Source organism: Fundulus heteroclitus, unplaced genomic scaffold (genome assembly GCF_011125445.2).
Source record: "Fundulus heteroclitus isolate FHET01 unplaced genomic scaffold, MU-UCD_Fhet_4.1 scaffold_53, whole genome shotgun sequence".
Taxonomy (NCBI): Eukaryota; Metazoa; Chordata; class Actinopteri; order Cyprinodontiformes; family Fundulidae; genus Fundulus; species Fundulus heteroclitus.
In genome coordinates, this window is record NW_023396956.1 from 2,125,120 (window position 1) to 2,146,239 (window position 21,120).

Genomic DNA, 21,120 nt, shown 5'->3' on the forward strand with positions numbered 1-21,120 from the left:
AATACACTACAAACAATAAAAATCATCCGAACAAACAAGTAAACAGATATTGCTTGATAAAAGCTGATCCATAAAAGACTAAGTTTGGGTTTTAGTTGCAGGGAGAGGTTGCCGTACCAAACCTGATGATGCTGATAGAATAAAAACACAAACTTCTGGTTGACTCCAAAGACTCTGAGTCTATGTAAGAATCAGTCTCTGCTGTAGAAGGGAACATAATAAATTCACATGAATTTCCCACTTTAACCAGTTATCTAAGAACAGACCTGAGTTGCTTCTTGGTCATGAATAAAAAGCGGCCGATTGTCGCCTAGAGACTGCAGGTCAAAGGTAATTTGTTCTGTTTTCCTGGCATTGATAACGAGGTGCTGGTCATCGCACCATTGGACAAAGGGACTGTACCTCGTTAAAATATGATGAGCCGAGAACAGCGGGATTGTCAGAGAATCTAAAAACATAATTTCCAGGGCAGCTGGTGATGCAGTGATTTAAATAATAAAAAGGACCGGAAACACGACCCTGAGGAACCCCAGTGCTGATGGAGCTTGGCTCTGACAGGGTGCTGTTAACTCTAACTCTAAATCAACGACTGGATCTTTATTATTTCAACACAAAGTCTGAAACATGCTGTGAGATCCAGTTTCATCAGAAGCTCTAGAAAACAAATTACAGATTTATTCAAAAAAACGTGTGTTTGAACATCTTTAGATTTCTGACGACTCCATATTTTATCAGACAAAATGAAAGTACAGTCAACTTTACTCACACAAAGGAATCAACAAAATAGTGAACAGATGTTTCGGCAGTAGCTTTGATTTTTAAATATTTCTTGACTGGAGAAAGTGCAAAAAATTAAATATGGATTCTTCAGTTTGAATGTCGTAACTTCTTCAGTTTTCCATGTTAATAAATACACACTGGATCACGCTGGTGTCGATAAAAACACGCCGGATCGTACCCCACGTGACATTTTATGCCACCATAAGCTGTTTTCACACAGTCAGGATGAGGATTGCCTTTCATCACTTCTCAGGGTTGAGGAGCTGCTGATTAAATGGAAATCCTTCATCTGGGCGTGTCTTTGTGGTCGTCTGTGCAGGACGCAGTCCTCCTCGTCCGTGGATTCTCTCCTTTCAGTCTCTCTGGTGGGCCTCCTCTCCTCCACGCAGCCACTCATCTGATTGCTGCGGCGTCTTCCTCTGGCGTGACAACGCTCACCGGGTCGACCTCCTCAGTGGGCTGCAGGGCCAAACAGACGGAGGTCTCGGGCGTCTCCTTCAGAGACTGAGGAGGCAGAAAGAAGCGTGACGGTTCTGAATAAATGGGTCTTATGGTCGCGTAAACATCCCTGGGAACATACAGACCTCTCCAAAGAGCTTTGGCAGGGACACCTTTGGCCAGAACACCTGGGAGATGTTTTTCCACTTCAGGACGACCAGCACCGTCAGAGCCACGGCCGCCGCCACGATGACGACCACGATCACTGCTGCCACCCACGGAAGCTCATCTGCAACCAAGACCGCAGACTGAGTCAGAGTTTTCCTTCTTAAATGCTGTAAAAGACATATCTGCCCCATGGCGATTTATGTTCTCCTGTTTTTAATTTTTGCCATTCATCAAAGATAACCCAGTAAAGTGAACTTATAACATTGAATTTCAATTCCTGATCAGTGGCGCCACCAGGGGGTGGCCAGGGGTGGCCATGGCCCCCCAGTGCCATGTCCCCCCCCCCCCCCCCCCCCCCCCCACTGGCCAGTGTAATTTGTAGCATCAGTTTAGCATTTCTTCCCATCATGCACAGCCGGCAAGGCAGTCGCTCTTCCTGAGTTTCTATCATGCTTTTATATGTACCTGCCAATATCTACTCTACTCTAGGAATTGTTTGGTTTTTCAATAAATTAATAAATGCACACCTTGTTTCTAATATAATTACACAATAAAAATTTATTTCGTTCAACTCAAAATGTTAACTGTACTGTCATTGGTCTATGCACATTAGATCATTAGTAACATTAAAAATCAAACAATAAACCAAAAGATGTCATAGGCGTTTACTGAAGTATTTCTGATAGTTTTCTACAGGCAGGTTTACTACAACAGTGGAATAGAATCCTGAAATTGCGGGTTTTAGTTTCAGTGCTCTCCCAAAAGTTTAAGTGGCTCCATCTGGCCACCCCTATGAAACATTTCTGGAGGCGCCACTGTTCCTGATACATGTCATCTCAAGGCTCTTTCCAAAGTCAGATTCCATCAGATTATACAGGCGTGGAAGAAAAAAAAATGTAATTCCACCAAAAATGCTTCATTTTTTATTTTTAATTATTTATTGTCTTTCAGTTTTATGTTGGAGTTATGATTTTAAAGAAAAATAATCTGTGTAATGATTTTGAGAAAGCTCAGTTTTATTTTTGCGGGTATAACCGGTGACGTCACTTCCTCCTTCACCAGGCCTTTTGTAAAGGAAGGAAGGTGAGTTTTTTTTTTTTGTGAGTTTTTTTTTGTGAGTTTTGATGAAACTATTGTTAGTTTGTTGTTTAGAAGGTCGCGTATAAAGAAAAATCTTAAGAAGATTTTAAGCTAACATGTTTTCATGTTACACTGACTTTGTCAGTGTAACAATGAGCCAATGTTACATGTCAAGTTTTAAAAATGCATTCATAGAAAACAGTTAACACATAAATAGTTTTTTCCTTTTGTTTGGTTGGAGTTTGTGTTTTCTGGGCTTCATCACCTGCAGTGGAGGGACCATAGACATATATACGTAGACGCGTAATAGGGCGCAGGTTCGCACGTCAACGTCACCGCCATATTGTATGTGGCAGAAAAAAGTTGAGTTCTGCTATTGTGAACGTGAATCAGAGAAGATGCCTCAGTCTTGTGCTGCATGGAAATGTATTCTGGCTGATTTCACTACTTGTATCTGCCTTCTATAAACTAAGGCTGCACCATGTTGCAAAACTGGACACACTAAAGCTGCAGAGTGGTAACACAGGCTATATATATAGAGACACACAGATAGATAGAGAGATATAGAATAGAGAGAGAGAGAGAGATATACACACAGAGAGAGAGACACACACATAGATAGAGAGAGAGAGAGAGAGAGAGAGAGAGAGAGAGAGAGAGAGAGAGAGAGAGAGAGAGAGAGAGAGAGAGAGAGAGACAGAGAGAGAGAGAGAGAGAGAGAGAGAGAGAGAGACAGAGAGAGAGAGAGAGAGAGAGAGAGAGAGAGCAGAGAGAGATAGAGAGATAGACACAGACAGACCACAGAGAGACACAGACAGACAGAGACAGAGAGAGAGACAGAGAGAGAGACAGAGACATAGATATAGATATAGATAGACATAGATATACATATACATATACATACATATACATATATACATATACATATACATATACATATATATATATATTAATATATATAGATATATATATATATATATATATATATATATATATATATATATATATATATATATATATATATATATATATATATATATAGTGTATAAATAGTGTTGTATCCATTTTTATTGGATAACCCTAACAATATTTTTTCACCAATTTAGGTTCATTTGTATTTAAGCTGTTTGTCATTAGTTGTCGGGTGTTATCAGTAATTAAAAAGAAAGAAACAGAAAGATGGCAAAAAATATGGGATGAAGATGAGAAAGGAAGAAGATTATATAGAGTTAAAAAATCTGTAATACTTACAAATTATGGAGAAAGAAGCAGAAGGGAAGAGATAATTTTCACTAGACTAAGAATCGGTCATAAATGCTTGAATGAGTTTTTGTTTATACCAGGGAAGAGAAATAATAATTTATGGGACGGATGTGGAGAAAAAGAAAATGTGGATCATGTTTTGATGAATTGCTATAAATATGCAAGTGAAAGAGAGAGGATGAGGGAAGTAATTTGGGAAAAAGGTAGAGAATGGAGCATTAAAGGAATATTAGGGACAGACAGATGGATATAGGGAGGAAATTAGGGTCATTAATAAAGCATTGTTTTTATTTTTACATTACACAAAATTAAAAGACAGAATATAGTAGGTGGAACTTTAAAGCTACACACTCTTGTACAGTAGGTGGGGATATGCACCTGTAAGTTGTTTGCAATCCACCAATCAAAAGAAAGAAGAAGAAGAAGAAGAGTGTTGGTTGTTGGTGGTTCTGTTTGGTTACACTGCTGGCTGCTAAATAAAAAACCAAGAAGAAGCTTCCACAGATGTTCTGACTGCCGTTTGGGTCCCACTTCCATGGCGGCTTCACCGGTTTAACTAGCAGGTAACAGCGAGAAGTCTAAACCCTTTTTCAACATCAGAAAAGATGAGAAGAAATGTCCGCCAAGGTAGAATAATTCCCGTCTGTAGCTCAGGTTGTAGTGGGGTCTGGGTCTGGAAATGTCCCGTTTTTTTAAATTAAGGCACTGGGGATGAGCTGGACTACTGTCAGAAACAACGAGTGTACCGTGTTTGCCGGTCTTCTCGCAGATGGGGCTGCTGGGCTCGCCGGGGTTCTTATTTGTCATTGTGTTGATGTGGACCTGTACGCAGTACTCGCTCAGGGGTTCCAGCTCTTCAAGCACCACTCGGTCCTGCTGGATGTTGTCCTTGTTTTTCGCCTGCAGAGAGAGAGAGACGGAGAGGCGGTCAGTGCGAGGCAGAACCCCATCAGGTCGCTGTCTGGTGGAACGGATCCGGTTCAGATCCGTGAAATCGGGCTGAAACCTTTCGTTTCATCTCAGAGAGCCGCAAATGTCAAAAGGTCCTGATTAATTAAGCATTGCTGGCCAGCTAAAAAAAAACAAGAAGAAAACAACTTAATTTCCTGTAAGGAAATAAAGAGGAGTCCAAGGAGTGGGATGAAGGTTATCATCCATTCCTGCCTGGAAGGACGGATGAAGTCCATTAATCAGTAAATCTAATTTTCTGACTCCATCCATTGCTGTTACTGTAACAGTCCTGCAGGGGGCAGCAGAGGACCATTTCTACACGGCTTTACTTCTTCAGCCAAGGGTTCCTAAACTTTTCCAGCCCAAGGACGCTGGTACTATTTGTCCAAGGACCCCTTTAGTTTTGGTAATGCTGATAGTATTTTCTCAAACAGCCTTTTGTGCTGTTAAATACATTAGGATTTATGTGTGTTTAAAAAAATATACATAAATGCACCTAATAGCCCAATTCATTTGGAATATTGGATCCTGGAGCCAGTGATGAAAAGACTTTTAAGCCGAAGGAAAAGTTGGTTCAGCTTGTTCGCATAACAAAATGTGTATTTTAATCAGACTTTCCCACTATCTAAATTCTCCCCTTGGATGTTATGGTGAAATGGGACAGAACTACCCCCCTGCCCCCCACTGCTCCCTCCTCCCCTGCAAACATCCGTGGATGCGTCACGCTGGGCTGGGAAGTGATAAAGACTTTCCAACGTATCAAGGACACTTGCCTGCCGGACGGCGTTCACGGACACACAAAACTCCACAACGACACACTACTGATGCTCATTTATCTCATGAACTGACACACAACTAATCTCCAATGTCATCCTCTGCTTATATGTGTCTCGTTTATATCTGTGCTTGTCGTGCAATGAGGTTTTTTTTTGTCGGATATCTCACACTGTACCGTGAGAGGATAGGTTACATCTGTCTTTTTTTCTTTCCTCTTCTCCCCCATTGTGAAAATCGATCCTTCCACAGATTGAAGGGCAGTTTGGAGGGATGCGCCTAACAGCTGCACCGAAATAGCAGCGGCCCCCAAAATGTTTGTCTATGTATGTGATGTACGGTTTTACTGGAACTAAAATTTCGATTACAATGCAAATTGAAGTTGACAATAAAGATTGATTGATTGATTGATTGATAATATTAGAGATTTGGTGGAGATTAGATCCTTAATCTTGATGTAGCTGTTGCCCTACGTCCTAATTTTGGCTGATTTGGTTTCTACCTTTGTTGATGAAGTAGACCCCCAACCCGTGGTTCACGGACCCCCTCGGGGTCCGGGGACCCTTGCTTGAGGGCCGCTGCTGTAAACTATATAGCCTGCTAACAAAATCTAAAGTTCTTGCTGCCAGACTCTGAGTTAAGACAATGAAGCTGAACCAACTACAGGTTAAATAGTCAGATCCTTAAATATGTCCTCCCTGACTCAGCTCTTTCTGTTGCTTCAATAAAGATTAATTTCAAATATGTGGAAAGTAATAAGGCTGTTGCAGATCTCGGGCCGCGCGGTGCATTATGGGTAAATCCTTTTTTTTTTGGCTATAAAAGAACATTTAAAGACCGCTGGAAGCAACAAAGTGAACCATGATTGTCTTCAGGACACCGTCTGTCTCCTGCAGGGACATCGTCTCAGTTCAGGGCTTAAAGCGCTGATTTGGTAAAACCCAAATTTTCAGAACAAAGTGTTTTAGCCACATTAACATGCGTGAAGTGATATGATGGCGTATGGTGCCGCTGATTTAGATACGGACCGTTCATCTACTACACTTATCAACTTTACTCTCTTATTCCTGGACGTTATTTGATTTATTTATAAAGTGACAGTGAGCAAAATACAACTTCTGTCGAGCTAATTCTATATTCTGTCTCTATTCTCTTCCTCTGACAGCCTCCTCGGTTTTATGAGCAGAAAACGTAAAATTTTAGTCCACCGTTTACCTCCATCTGGATCGACTCTTCTCTGACACATTTATTAAGCCTTAAACCCTTAAACCCAACGCCTGTGAGCCTTACGTTCACGTCTGCTTCCTGCACTCCACACAAGCGACGGCGGGGTTTGATCGGTAGCCACATTTTTCTGACCTGCTATGAGCGAATGTGCAGAGGAGCAATTTGCTTAAATTCTTCATTTTTCTACTGTGCAATATTTATTTACCCTGGCATTTACTTTTTTAATCTTGTACTCTTAGTGTTTCCATGAGTTAATTCTGTATTAAACTAGTTTGTTCTTATTTTAAATTGCTAATAATTGTGTGATTGCCCGTATTTCCCCACTGCGGGACAATAAAGGAACTTTTATCTGATAAAACCTGAGCAGCGTTCACGTTGTGCCTGGACGATGAGTCCGGCTGCATCCTACCTGGTGCTTCTCGCCTTTCTTCCAGTAGGTGATGTTGTAGGCGGCGTTGCTGTAAACGTTCCTCAGCGGGGAAATCTGGAACACCGGGTCCTTAATGCTGACCTCCAGAGTCGGGCCGAGGGAGAGGAGCGCCACGCTGGGAGGACCAATCAGGGCTGCAGAGAGAGAAAACAGGCATTCCCAGACTGAACGCTAAGTCCATGTTCTCTACGTTCTCAGGACTAAAACCGACGCTGAGAGACTTTCAGGGTCTACACTGCAAAAACGGAACCAAAAATAAGAAATATTTTCTTAAAATTAGTGCATTTGTCCTTTATTTGAGCAGGTAAATAAGATGATTTGCCAATGGAATAAGATTTTTGCACTTAAAATAGGAACAATTCATCTCCATCATCTTATTTCAAGTGCAGGATGTCTAATTAACTTATTTTAGGGGTCAAAACACTCAATCCATTGGCAGACTGTTTTGACAGTTACTATAGTAACAACTGTTCACATGCATCTTGCACTACTGTGACTGAATATTGATTTACACTGCTGACTGTTTTTCACAGTACCAATTGTTTACATACACATTTGCAATACCGTTCTTTAACTGTAATATGCAATTACCTTCCACTGCACTTTAATTTAAATAGCTTCTCTCCAAACTTTATTTATTCATTTTATAGTAATAGCTACCTGTATGCTCACAATTCTGCCTATAGAAATAGCCATCTGTACATATATTCATAGTACATGTAAACTGTTATAACAATGATCTGTATATTATGCTATTGTACATATCTGTAAAACTCGATTCATAGTAATATCCACCTATATATTATATTCGGTACATATCCAGCTGTAAATTTAGTTCACAATACTAGTTATCTATATATTATACTCATGGGACAAATCTATCAGTAAAATTCTGTTTATAATAGTATCCATCTCTATATTTATTCAGTAATAACCCATGTCCTGTACTTATGGAACAATTATTTATCCTGCACTGCTGCTATTGCACTTCTGGTTAGACCTAAACTGCATTTCGTTGCCTTGTACCTGTGTAATGACAATAAAGTTGAATCTAATCTAATCTAATCTAAAAGATAATATTATTTACCTGCTCAAATCTAGGACAAATACAGAAATTTTAAGAACATTTAACTTATTTTTAGATATGTTTTTGCAGCGTGTGCGTTAAAAGCAGACTCACTGTCTTTGTCCAGAGTGATGTTGTTGCTCTCCACCCAGGCGGAGGCCTCTGCGCCCAGCACCGCCCGGACTCTGCCTCTGTAGCGCCCGTATGGGCTGATGTTGAAGGGGATGAGGTCGCACTGGAGGGCGCTGATGTTCACGCAGCCTTCTCTGAAGGGTGCAACCATACTCCTGAGGCCAAAGACAAAAACACGCCTTGATGACGATACGGGGAGATTTTTTGAGGATTTCAACTCCTTTTTTTTTTTTGGAAGGAGAAAGTTTCTAAAAAACATTATCGTTATTAAAATGGATTTATTGGTTGGACATTTAGAAACAGGGTTTCCCGCAGCGTTGTCTTGGCGAGACGGCCGCCTCGCCAACATTCCAAAAAAAAAAAAAAAAAAAAAAAAAAAAAGCACCAAAAAAACCCCACAAACAAACTCGATATGCTTGCATGTTTATTTGACGTTAACACGCGTTTCTTTGTTGCTGCTTTCGCGCGTGCATATACTAAACCGACTACCCCCCCGGCAGTCGGTTTGCGCAAAAATTGTTGTCTCTTTTAGGCAGACCTGTGAAAACACCGTTGAAGTGCTCAGTTCTACTAAAGATAAACATGGATCAGTTTCTCCAGATCCTGCTGAGACATCAGTGCTTTAATCCTGGAAATGTTCTCCAGGTTCTAGAAGGTCCACTTTGTCTTCAGATGGAGGTTCAGGTGTGAGTCCATCACTACTCCCAGGTTTCAGGCCTGATCAGTGGTTCCTAGCTGAAGCAGCTGAAGCTGTGAGCTAACTCTGGATCTCTCCTCTATTGGTCCAGAAATTATTCCTTCAGTTTAGTTTTTATTCAGTTAAAGAACATTTTGTCTCCTCCTGCATTGATTTCTTCTATTTACTCAGAGGCTGAACTGGTTCATAGTCACCTGGTGACATGGTGATGTAGAGCTGTGTGTCGTCTGCATAGTGATGGTAGCTGATGATGTTTATGATCTCAGCTAGAGGAGCATGTAGATCTAGAACAGGAGGAACCCAGGATGGAACCTTGGGGAACCCCACATGTGATTTTTGTCGTCTCTGATGTAAAGTTACCTGCTGACACTAAAAATCCTCTAAGTGGGATTTAAACCAGTGGAGAGCTGTAGCAGAAAGTCTCACCTTAACAGAGCAAAAACAAACTAGGGTTAGGGTTTATCTAGAGGTCAACGATACATCGGACGGCTGACATTTGCTTTTATTCCTCCTGTATCGTATCGCTGATCCATCAGCGCATTCAGCAGCCGTGTCTGGAGATCATGTGAACAAAATCCTGATTCTTAACCGTCTGGGTGAGCCCAACTTTCGTTTCACAGTCTTCTGTTTGAGGATCCCGCAGAGAGACGTCCAGAAACCTCACTGTTGGCATGTTATCTAAATGCTGACATCAGCAAATCAGGGCAGAGGACGCAGAACCGCAGAGAAGCAGAAGCTGCTGGGATCTGAATGCTCAGGCTGGCTCTGGTGTCTTCCCCTTTAGTTAGACTGACTGTAAACGTACTTCTCGTTTAAATTTCAGCCACTATTCTACTTCTCAGGTGTACAGCTGATGTGTCTCAGGTGAGAACGGTGGGTGACGGACCAGACGGAGAGGCGGAGAAGCAGCCCCTGGTTTTTATTTCAGAATAAAAACTTTTGATTCTTCACAGCAGCGACGCTGTTTGTTTCCACCGTTCCAAGATGGAGGAGTCTCTCCGTCTCCGCCTCCTCTTCCAGGAACCGAAAAGGTTCCCGGATCAGATGTTATAAATATTCTGGGGTCTCCTCTCCGCCCCTGCAGGGGAAGCTCCTGTCTGCTGCACGAATAATGCCGATTATCTCTTATTCAGAGCGCCTCTTAGTGGCTGGGAGGTATTAGGACAGCGATGGACGGGTGGATGAGGTCCATCACCGCTCCAGAGACTAATCTCACATCAGCTGCGAAGGTCAGAACTAGGGGTGAACAATTTTGGAAAATAATCTAATTGCGGTTTTATATCTTAATATTGCAATTTAATGTGATTATTTTTAACTGTCTTTTTAAAACATATACAAACAACAAATCAGTCTGTTTCATCGCTGTGCAGATCAGGCGCTAAAAGAGCCGCTGCGTCTCAACTCGCAGCAGAAATGATCGCGTTCTGCCTCCGATATATTTTAACCAAATTTTGGTTTGTTTTTTTCTGCATTAACCACAAGCATCAAAAATGGCCTCTAGATAAAGATGTTTGTAAACAAGGACTATTTAATTAATGTTTTTATTAATCAGAATATTATTCAATAGAACAGCTTTTAATTTAGTTTAATTGTTGAACATAAAGTGCAACCAAACAAACCAGTCTATGTATTAAACTGATTGATCCGAACTTAATGCTGTGGTGAGATTCCTGAAAGTTTCTGATAAAACAGTTTGATTATATAAACTCTAAGACAAGTAACAAAATTAGATTATCTCACTGCTGCAGCTCTCCCTTGCATGTGGAGGCAAACCCACTTTAAACACATTAGTGACACTGAAGCATGCGTCTGATTCTGCTTCTGCTTCTCTAAGGCTACGTTCACACTGCAGCCTGAAGTGACCCAATTCCGATTTTTTTGCCCATATGCGACCTGGATCTGATTTTTTTATGACAGTCTGAACGACACAGATCGGATTTTTTCAAATGTGACCCAGGCCACTTGGATATGTGGTCCTGAATCCGATACGTATCTGATCTTTTCAAATGCGACCTGTGTCTATACGGCCGGGTCACATTTAATCCGACCTACACGTCATTGATACTCGACAAACGTCACTATTCTGCGTCCTGCTATGCAGAAGCGGAAAGAAAGACGACACCCATAGCGGACTGCAATGAGAAGAGCAGTCAATGGAGAGAAAGCTCCGGTTAGAAAATAAATTAATGACCGCAAAATGCGCGCCAGCATTATAATCCATGTTTACTTCTGCAAACACTGAGGACGCTTTGCTACGTGTGACGTCATCGCGTCCTCGAGTGCGCATGCGGGACACTTAAGATGAACGCATTCAGTTCACACAGGAGATCACATATAAGTCGCATATATTTGGAAATGTGAACGGACACGCAAAAAATTCAGATTTCACAAAAAAAAATCGGAATTAAGCATTGTTACGGCTACTCTTGCATCAAAACAGTTTCCAAAAATTAAAAATTGCCAGAGTAGTTCTTAGGAGGAGGTTTTTCGACTCACTCAAAACAAAAAGCACTCGTGGAGAATTTCCCAGTTTCAAAAGGTGTGTTTTCTTTACTTACAAAAATAACAAAAATATTCTCCGAGTTGACTTACAAAAAATTCTAATTTAAACGTTAACTGGTCTGTATGTGTGTAGAAAAACTGTTTCACTCCTCGCTCCTTCACCAAACAATCAGATCTACCTCAGCAGCTGCTTCTACTTGTTAATCTTAGCAGGAGGCGGACTGACAAGGAGGAGGGTCTAAGCTAAACCAATAAATAAACAAATAAACAATAACTCTATCATTCACACAACCTTAGATCTGTAACATTAATTTAGTTCTTGCTAAATTATTAATCTAATCCTTAACAGGCTCCAACATCCCGGCCCCTAATTGTTAGCCTTAGCAAAATAACAATTACAAAAATAATATACACAGGAGCCTAGTATGTCTAGCTTATTTCATAAGCTGTGGTTCGCCATTTTTCTCGCAGTTTGTAAGGTAGCTTGGATGCTAGCAGCCTTAAGTTTGACGGTATTTCAAGTTCCTCTAAGTACTGTAAATCTTGCATTGCATTACAACATCCTCTCAAATACATTGCATATGCATACAGCATCTTTCCATCTTCAGCCTTAATCGCTGGCCAGTTCAAGGCTTTATCCAAATAAGCTCCAGAAACTTTCATTTCATTTCCAAAGTGCTCCTTTAATAGTTGTTTAGCTTCTCTGTAGCCTTTACTTCCTTCCATATGTAAACAACTGCGAACCAAATCTCTTGGCAAACCAGATGTAAATTGTTCTAGATAATACAGTCTGTCTTTATCATTTTTAGTCTTATCTTCAATTAATTGTTCAAATGCATGAACAAAAGACTGGTATTCTAATGGGTTACCATCAAACACAGAAATATTTCTCGGAGGTAACAAAGACAGATTTTGCTGGCTGACAATAAGTTCTGCTATGTCATTTTGTCTTTGAATAACAACATTCAAATTTTCATTATCAGCAGTAACGGCCACCACTGGGTTGGCTTGTGCAGTTTCAGGTGCATTATGATCATATGTTGCAGCTTCAGTTTCACTTTCAGTGGGTTTCTTATTTCGAGGTTTATTCTCAGCTGAGCTTAAACTCCTGGGAGAAGAGTTACATCTCTCCAAAATGGTCCGTTGAAGTGGAGTTTTTGGTATAGCACCTAGGTGCATAAATTCCACATTGCCCTCTATCGAATGTGGTTCTTGATGAGAGCTATAATATTCATTCATGCCATCACCTAAAGACGGTTTTTGGTCCATCTCATCACTTTGCAAGGTCTTTATTTTAGCATTTGATGCGGCAAGATCAGCTTCTAGCTCAATTTGCTCCATCTTTAACTTCAATTTTGCTTCCTCCATTTGTAAAGCATGTTTTTCTTTCAAGGCAGCAACTCGTGCCAGTGCAGCAGCCTGTTCTGCTTTTGCCTTTTTTAACTCTGAAGAGACTGAGGAAGATCTGGATGTGGAAGAATATGACTTTGATTTCTGTGATACATTAGATATGCTGTCAGATGATTTGATTGTTGATTGTACAATGTCCTTTTTCCATGTTTCAACATCTTTCAAAAAATAGTTTAAGTTAGTTATTCGAGGCTCAAACCAGTCATTGTAATCATTTTCCTTTTCGTCCTCTGACAAGAGCTCTTGAACCAACTTATGAGCATGTTTAAACTCATCCACGGCTTCCTTAAATGCTTGTACTGAATCATTGACTGCATCAACATTTTCTGCATCCGTCATCAAAGCCTTTATTTCATTAATCTTTCTAGTGCAGGCTCCCAATCTGCCTCTGCGCGAAAGGACGCGCTCTTTTAACATGCCCTCAGACGCAGGCGTGGCTTTAGGGTCCAACATTGTTAATGATCACACAGATCCCTTTACTTTCAAATAAGTTAATCAAAATGCATCCTTCTTTGCCACAATCCTTTCCTTTCCTTTCCAAAATCAACAGCTTTGCTTTCTGTAGTGATCGATCTTTCTTTGTAGCGCAGCGGCGCTTTCATTCATAAACTCAATCAGCTGATTTTACTCACGGTCCGCTGGCTGCTTTCTTTGCTCGTCGGTGAGTGATCAGCTGGTGGCTCCCAATTTTGCACTCTTCTTCAAGTCATCAGTGAAGTTTTTCTACTTGTTACGGCTACTCTTGCATCAAAACAGTTTCCAAAAATTAAAAATTGCCAGAGTAGTTCTTAGGAGGAGGTTTTTCGACTCACTCAAAACAAAAAGCACTCGTGGAGAATTTCCCAGTTTCAAAAGGTGTGTTTTCTTTACTTACAAAAATAACAAAAATATTCTCCGAGTTGACTTACAAAAAATTCTAATATAAACGTTAACTGGTCTGTATGTGTGTAGAAAAACTGTTTCACTCCTCGCTCCTTCACCAAACAATCAGATCTACCTCAGCAGCTGCTTCTACTTGTTAATCTTAGCAGGAGGCGGACTGACAAGGAGGAGGGTCTAAGCTAAACCAATAAATAAACAAATAAACAATAACTCTATCATTCACACAACCTTAGATCTGTAACATTAATTTAGTTCTTGCTAAATTATTAATCTAATCCTTAATAGGCTCCAACATCCCGGCCCCTAATTGTTAGCCTTAGCAAAATAACAATTACAAAAATAATATACACAGGAGCCTAGTATGTCTAGCTTATTTCATAAGCTGTGGTTCGCCATTTTTCTCGCAGTTTGTAAGGTAGCTTGGATGCTAGCAGCCTTAAGTTTGACGGTATTTCAAGTTCCTCTAAGTACTGTAAATCTTGCATTGCATTACAACATCCTCTCAAATACATTGCATATGCATACAGCATCTTTCCATCTTCAGCCTTAATCGCTGGCCAGTTCAAGGCTTTATCCAAATAAGCTCCAGAAACTTTCATTTCATTTCCAAAGTGCTCCTTTAATAGTTGTTTAGCTTCTCTGTAGCCTTTACTTCCTTCCATATGTAAACAACTGCGAACCAAATCTCTTGGCAAACCAGATGTAAATTGTTCTAGATAATACAGTCTGTCTTTATCATTTTTAGTCTTATCTTCAATTAATTGTTCAAATGCATGAACAAAAGACTGGTATTCTAATGGGTTACCATCAAACACAGAAATATTTCTCGGAGGTAACAAAGACAGATTTTGCTGGCTGACAATAAGTTCTGCTATGTCATTTTGTCTTTGAATAACAACATTCAAATTTTCATTATCAGCAGTAACGGCCACCACTGGGTTGGCTTGTGCAGTTTCAGGTGCATTATGATCATATGTTGCAGCTTCAGTTTCACTTTCAGTGGGTTTCTTATTTCGAGGTTTATTCTCAGCTGAGCTTAAACTCCTGGGAGAAGAGTTACATCTCTCCAAAATGGTCCGTTGAAGTGGAGTTTTTGGTATAGCACCTAGGTGCATAAATTCCACATTGCCCTCTATCGAATGTGGTTCTTGATGAGAGCTATAATATTCATTCATGCCATCACCTAAAGACGGTTTTTGGTCCATCTCATCACTTTGCAAGGTCTTTATTTTAGCATTTGATGCGGCAAGATCAGCTTCTAGCTCAATTTGCTCCATCTTTAACTTCAATTTTGCTTCCTCCATTTGTAAAGCATGTTTTTCTTTCAAGGCAGCAACTCGTGCCAGTGCAGCAGCCTGTTCTGCTTTTGCCTTTTTTAACTCTGAAGAGACTGAGGAAGATCTGGATGTGGAAGAATATGACTTTGATTTCTGTGATACATTAGATATGCTGTCAGATGATTTGATTGTTGATTGTACAATGTCCTTTTTCCATGTTTCAACATCTTTCAAAAAATAGTTTAAGTTAGTTATTCGAGGCTCAAACCAGTCATTGTAATCATTTTCCTTTTCGTCCTCTGACAAGAGCTCTTGAACCAACTTATGAGCATGTTTAAACTCATCCACGGCTTCCTTAAATGCTTGTACTGAATCATTGACTGCATCAACATTTTCTGCATCCGTCATCAAAGCCTTTATTTCATTAATCTTTCTAGTGCAGGCTCCCAATCTGCCTCTGCGCGAAAGGACGCGCTCTTTTAACATGCCCTCAGACGCAGGCGTGGCTTTAGGGTCCAACATTGTTAATGATCACACAGATCCCTTTACTTTCAAATAAGTTAATCAAAATGCATCCTTCTTTGCCACAATCCTTTCCTTTCCTTTCCAAAATCAACAGCTTTGCTTTCTGTAGTGATCGATCTTTCTTTGTAGCGCAGCGGCGCTTTCATTCATAAACTCAATCAGCTGATTTTACTCACGGTCCGCTGGCTGCTTTCTTTGCTCGTCGGTGAGTGATCAGCTGGTGGCTCCCAATTTTGCACTCTTCTTCAAGTCATCAGTGAAGTTTTTCTACTTGTTACGGCTACTCTTGCATCAAAACAGTTTCCAAAAATTAAAAATTGCCAGAGTAGTTCTTAGGAGGAGGTTTTTCGACTCACTCAAAACAAAAAGCACTCGTGGAGAATTTCCCAGTTTCAAAAGGTGTGTTTTCTTTACTTACAAAAATAACAAAAATATTCTCCGAGTTGACTTACAAAAAATTCTAATATAAACGTTAACTGGTCTGTATGTGTGTAGAAAAACTGTTTCACTCCTCACTCCTTCACCAAAACAATCAGATCCACCTCAGCAGCTGCTTCTACTTGTTAATCTTAGCAGGAAGCGGACTGACAAGGAGGAGGGTCTAAGCTAAACCAATAAATAAACAAATAAACAATAACTCTATCATTCACACAACCTTAGATCTGTAACATTAATTTAGTTCTTGCTAAATTATTAATCTAATCCTTAATAGGCTCCAACAAGCATCAAGACCTGCAGTGTGAACGTAGCCTTAGTCTCTCTCTAAGTCTGATTCACTAATTGTTACATAGCCAAAAATTGCAGACCTCTGCGATTTGAAACTTTATTTTTTTTTTAAATTGCGATTATATTGCAAATGCGATTAATTGTGCAGCCCTAGCCAGAACACCCGGGTACTTTTGGAGACCTCGTTGTCTGTGAAACACCCGTGAACCGTGAGCAGCAGTAAGTTCTCCTACATCTGCTTTGTTCTCTGTGGAAGACGGCCGCTGGACTCACGTGAACTCGGTGCTGTAGATCAGCCCGCTGGGCGCTGCTGCGGCCGGTTCCCAGGTCAACATCAGGTTCAGGTTCCTGGAACTCAGCCGGACCTCGGTGGGACCGCTGAGGACTCCTGATGCCACTGAGCAGACCAGAGAACAAGGTTAGGAACGGCAGCAGGACGTCCCTGGAGCCTTTTAGAGTGTTCTGGACCAATGGTTCTCCAGACGTTCTACACGTATTTGTCTCTGAAGATTTATTTTTCTATGTGTGAAGACGTTTAACTCTGACCTGTGAATCATTCAACCTTAAAAGTCTCTTAAAGCAGAGCTGCGCCTAAACACATCAGAAAACTGAGCAAATATTAACTCGTTAATATTGCGACCCGTTTAGATCCCTGTAACGATCTTCAGGTTGAGCAGAACCTTTTAATTAAAGCTGCTTTAAAAAGCCTTTAACTGACACAAAGAAACCAGAACAGTTCCCTCCCGTTTTGGCCTCCCACTCATTTCCGTATCGATTTTTTAAAGTTCTTTTATTTGTTTTTAAATATTTGGCCCACAGTCTCTGATGCAGCTGAACGCGCCGCTGCTGGTTGTCCTGAAGCCAAAGAGGAAGTTTTCACACTAACTGTGGCCCAAGCCGCCATAAATCACGCTAACTTTCTGTTTCTAATTCTACTAAAACACATTTTTTCTCCTTGGCTTTTAACTCAGTTAGACCTTTGTTGGTTTTTAACTTTTTTAATTTGTTTCATTAGTTGGTCATAGATGTATTTTTTATTTTAATCAGTGTACAGCGCGTTGGTCAACGCTGTCGTTTTTAAATGCGTTATAAATAAAGTTGTATTGTCTGCTGATTACTATTTTTCACTGATCTTTATTTGTTTGTTTTTTTGAGGACCAAAACATTTAGAGCATAAAATCGTCCTGAAACCGCCGACCTGTCCAGGACGCCTCTCGTCCAATCACTGTTAACCTGGTGCACTAAATCTATTACATGTTTAGCCAATGTTAATTTAAACCTGTGTAAATTATCATTATTTCTGCAGACGTAGGAATAACTGGAATAACTGGGTTCCTTCAGACCACCAACCAGGCAAGCTGAGTGAATTTAAAAAATAAGTTTTAGTGTCAGGAATTTATTTCATAAGGGGGAAATAAACATCCAAACCAACCTGGTTCTGTGTAAAAAATCTAATTGATCCCTGTAGTTAAATCCCGATTAACCATATGTTGGGTTCAACACATCAACAGAAATTCACAGACGTTAATTTTTACCAGTCTGGGAGTGTAACTAAACCATTTCTAAAGGTTACCGGACTTCAGTGAGCTGCAGAAATGTGGAGCATGAACCAGCCCAAGTAATAAGCAAACTAAGCAGCTTGTGGCATCTCCAAATGCACCTGGGCTACACAGCAGGACTAAGACCCACAGCATGTCCGCCTCTGAATGGCTCAGAAGGACCAAAACATAAAAGTGGAGCAAAGAAGCCCAGAAAGTCTGGACCTAAATCCAGGAATGCCAAAAAAAAGAATAATAAATCTGTCAGACACAGCAGCCGGGCTGGTCTGGAGCGCCTTTTGTCCCTTTAATAAATAAAATCATAATTAGAAAACAGCATTTTGATTTTATTGACATCATGTTTGTCTAATAATAATAATAATAATAATAATAATAATAATAATAATAATAATAAAGTTTAAGTGTGACACTGATGCCGAATAAACAAAACAGGCACCAAGAATACCAGCTAATGTGATTGGTCAAAACACTCCGAGAATTTAAAATAGGCTTTTAGAACATTCTACATTTTTTAAATCTCGATACATCAATTAATAATAATAATAATAATAATAATAATAATAATAATAATAATAATAATAATATATTTTATTTCAAGCGCCTTTCAAAACACTCATGGACACACACTGTACAAGTAACTATTAAATATTAATTGAAAGTTTATTCTGGCCTCTTTCTAATAAATAAATCTCTAAAAAAAAACTTAGAACACAAACAGACCAGCGGTACCAGACGGTCCACTAACTCGATGTTACATTATAGTATTAATATACATTATAGTATTAATAGAGATTGTAGTATTAACATAACAATAAATAAAATCTTATAAACGAGCCTGATGACGTTGCAGCATCTGGACTTGCGTAAAAGTCGCGTTTAGAACCCTGGTTCTGCTGTTCTGGACCGAATGGATCCATCCTGCCACTGATACCTGATTAAAGCAGCAGATCCCACCGCAGAACCCCAGAACCAACCCGATAAAACCCGGAACTGACAGCAGCGGGTCAGTCGGAACCGCAGCAGGTTCTCCTTCGCCAGGAGACCCAAACGGTTCCATGTGGAGTTCCAGTGAAACTTCAGAACTTTACCTGCGCTCAGGGCTGAGAACGTCAGCATGGAGACCCAGACCGCCGCTGACATGTTGACCCGGAGACGGTTCGGTCCGGTCCGGTTCGGTCCACAGCTTAAAGTTTAAAACTCGGCAGTTTCTTTGTTTTTTTTGTGTGTGGCATTCATTAACAATGGACGGGGAACTACGCGGAAACAAAGTGTCACTTCTGCGCAGACACGTCACGCTTCTCGTCACGACGCGCGCGCTCACTTTTCTTTTCGATTTACAGAAAACGTGACGTCACGGCAGCTCCCGGCGCCGGGCTCCTTCTGCCGCGCGTTCACACGGAGCATTACGGTAGAGTTTCAGAATAAGAGCCTCTGGCTTTCAAAATAAAAGACCCGAGCTAAAGTTCACCTTAAAGTCCCTTAAATGATCATTTAAGGGACTTTAGTTCACCTGAATGAACCAGAACGTTTATTTAATTAAAACCTTAAACTCATGAATTTTAAGACTTTATTTTTATTAATTTGTAATGAGCTTTTATACACACCGAAAACACTTTATTCACAAACATAAAAACTTTAGAAGAAAAATAAACTTTAGATAAATTAAATTATTTCCTTTTCAGTTTATTTATAGATCACAAAACATGTCGTCTGCAGGCACTTTACAAAAATAAATAAATTAAATTGAATCATTCAGACAGATCCAATAAAGAATTTCCAGTCCAGTTGATCCTGGTTATTAAAAAAATGCAGCCAAGTCCGGTTTATTGTTGGATCCAGCAGGTTGGATCGAGTCGTCGACTTGCAGCGTTCACTCCTCCTGGATCAGCGTGGAGCCACTGAGGAAAGTCGCTTGGCATCGTGCCGTTGACTTTGCAGCAATCCCTCATACCAAGCATGCACGTGACAACAGTGGAGAGGAAAACTCCAGCAGAACCAGAACCAGGCTCAGTGTGAACGGTACACATAAGCAGTGATCAGAGGCGGGTAGAGTAGCCAAAAAGTTGTACTCAAGTATAAAACATATTTCTACTCAAATAAAAGTAAAAAGTAGTCAGCCAAGATATTACTCAAGAGTAAAAAAGTATTCAGTAAGAAGGATACTCAAGTACTTAGTATCTAATCATTACAGCTGATGATTTAATAATTAAATATTATGTAATCGTACAGACAAAAATATAAGGTTATGTGCAAATTTTGGTATTTTAAACACAAAAATGCAAATATTTTCTAAATCGTTGCTTCAACATTAAACTTGAAAGTAATACAGCAGTTAATGTATAAACTGTATGTTTATAAAGTACTTCTAATAACAATATCCGTTGTTTACTGAACGTTCATCTGACCTCCAAATGGCTCAATGAGGTCAGCAGGTAAAAAATAACATTAAAATAATAAAGCTTGTCTCACTTTAACATTAACTTCAGGTTTTTGTCTCTGGTGCATTTTTGGTTCTTTATTCATTAAGTTACTCACAGCAGGTACAGTAGCCAGAAGTTTTACTCAAGTAAGAGAAGCGATACTTGAGTAATAATATTTACTTAAGTAAAAGTAAAAAGTCCAGTGCAGTAAAACTAACTCCTAAAAGTAAATTTTGTTCAAAAGTTACTCAAATAAATGTAACTGAGTAAATGTAACTAGTTACCACCCACCTCTGGCAGTGATCCAGTTGTACTTTCTATGATAGAGAAAAATAAAAGGGCTACAGCAATAAAAATAAGACAAAAAAACAATGAGTATTTATGTTTTTTCATCTTTTTTGGTTGCCACGGTGCCGTTACGCGTTCTCAGTTCCACAGCAGAGATACTGACTATCCAGACTGGCAGGTTTTCATCGTTCCTGTTTTTATGGACGAACGCTGGACAGACTGAATGACGGCCGGGGAGAAGACGACGATGGATCTTTGTTGACGGTTTATGAAAAATTAACAAAATTCAGTTTAAAATGGGACGTGGGCTCAGTGAAAAACGAGTCTGTGTTCTGTATCTGGTCAGGGTTCCCTCTACATGACTGACTTCATCAGAGCAAAGCGGCGTGGAGGCTTTCTTCAGACGTACAGGAGGTCCAGGTTGCTCCAGAACCGCTGAAGCTCCTGTTCTGGATATTTGTCTGTGTGTGGACGTTCTGACTCCACCTGCGGTCTACGTCTTTTGAAATTCCCCTAAAAACATCA

General features: G+C 40.1%; 1 protein-coding gene across 1 annotated transcript; it reads right to left on the bottom strand.

The window, feature by feature from the left end:
- Positions 1–576: 576 nt before the first annotated feature.
- LOC105916785 (interleukin-10 receptor subunit beta) lies at positions 577–19,197 on the bottom strand. Its single transcript, XM_012851406.3, has 7 exons — positions 18,976–19,197; positions 16,602–16,725; positions 8,292–8,464; positions 7,091–7,245; positions 4,476–4,629; positions 1,365–1,507; positions 577–1,284 (listed from the first exon to the last, which is right to left on the bottom strand). The coding sequence occupies exons 1-7, from the start codon at positions 19,025–19,027 to the stop codon at positions 1,174–1,176; spliced, it is 912 nt and encodes a 303-aa protein (XP_012706860.2). The 5' UTR covers positions 19,028–19,197; the 3' UTR covers positions 577–1,173.
- Between the last annotated feature and the right edge of the window lie 1,923 nt (positions 19,198–21,120).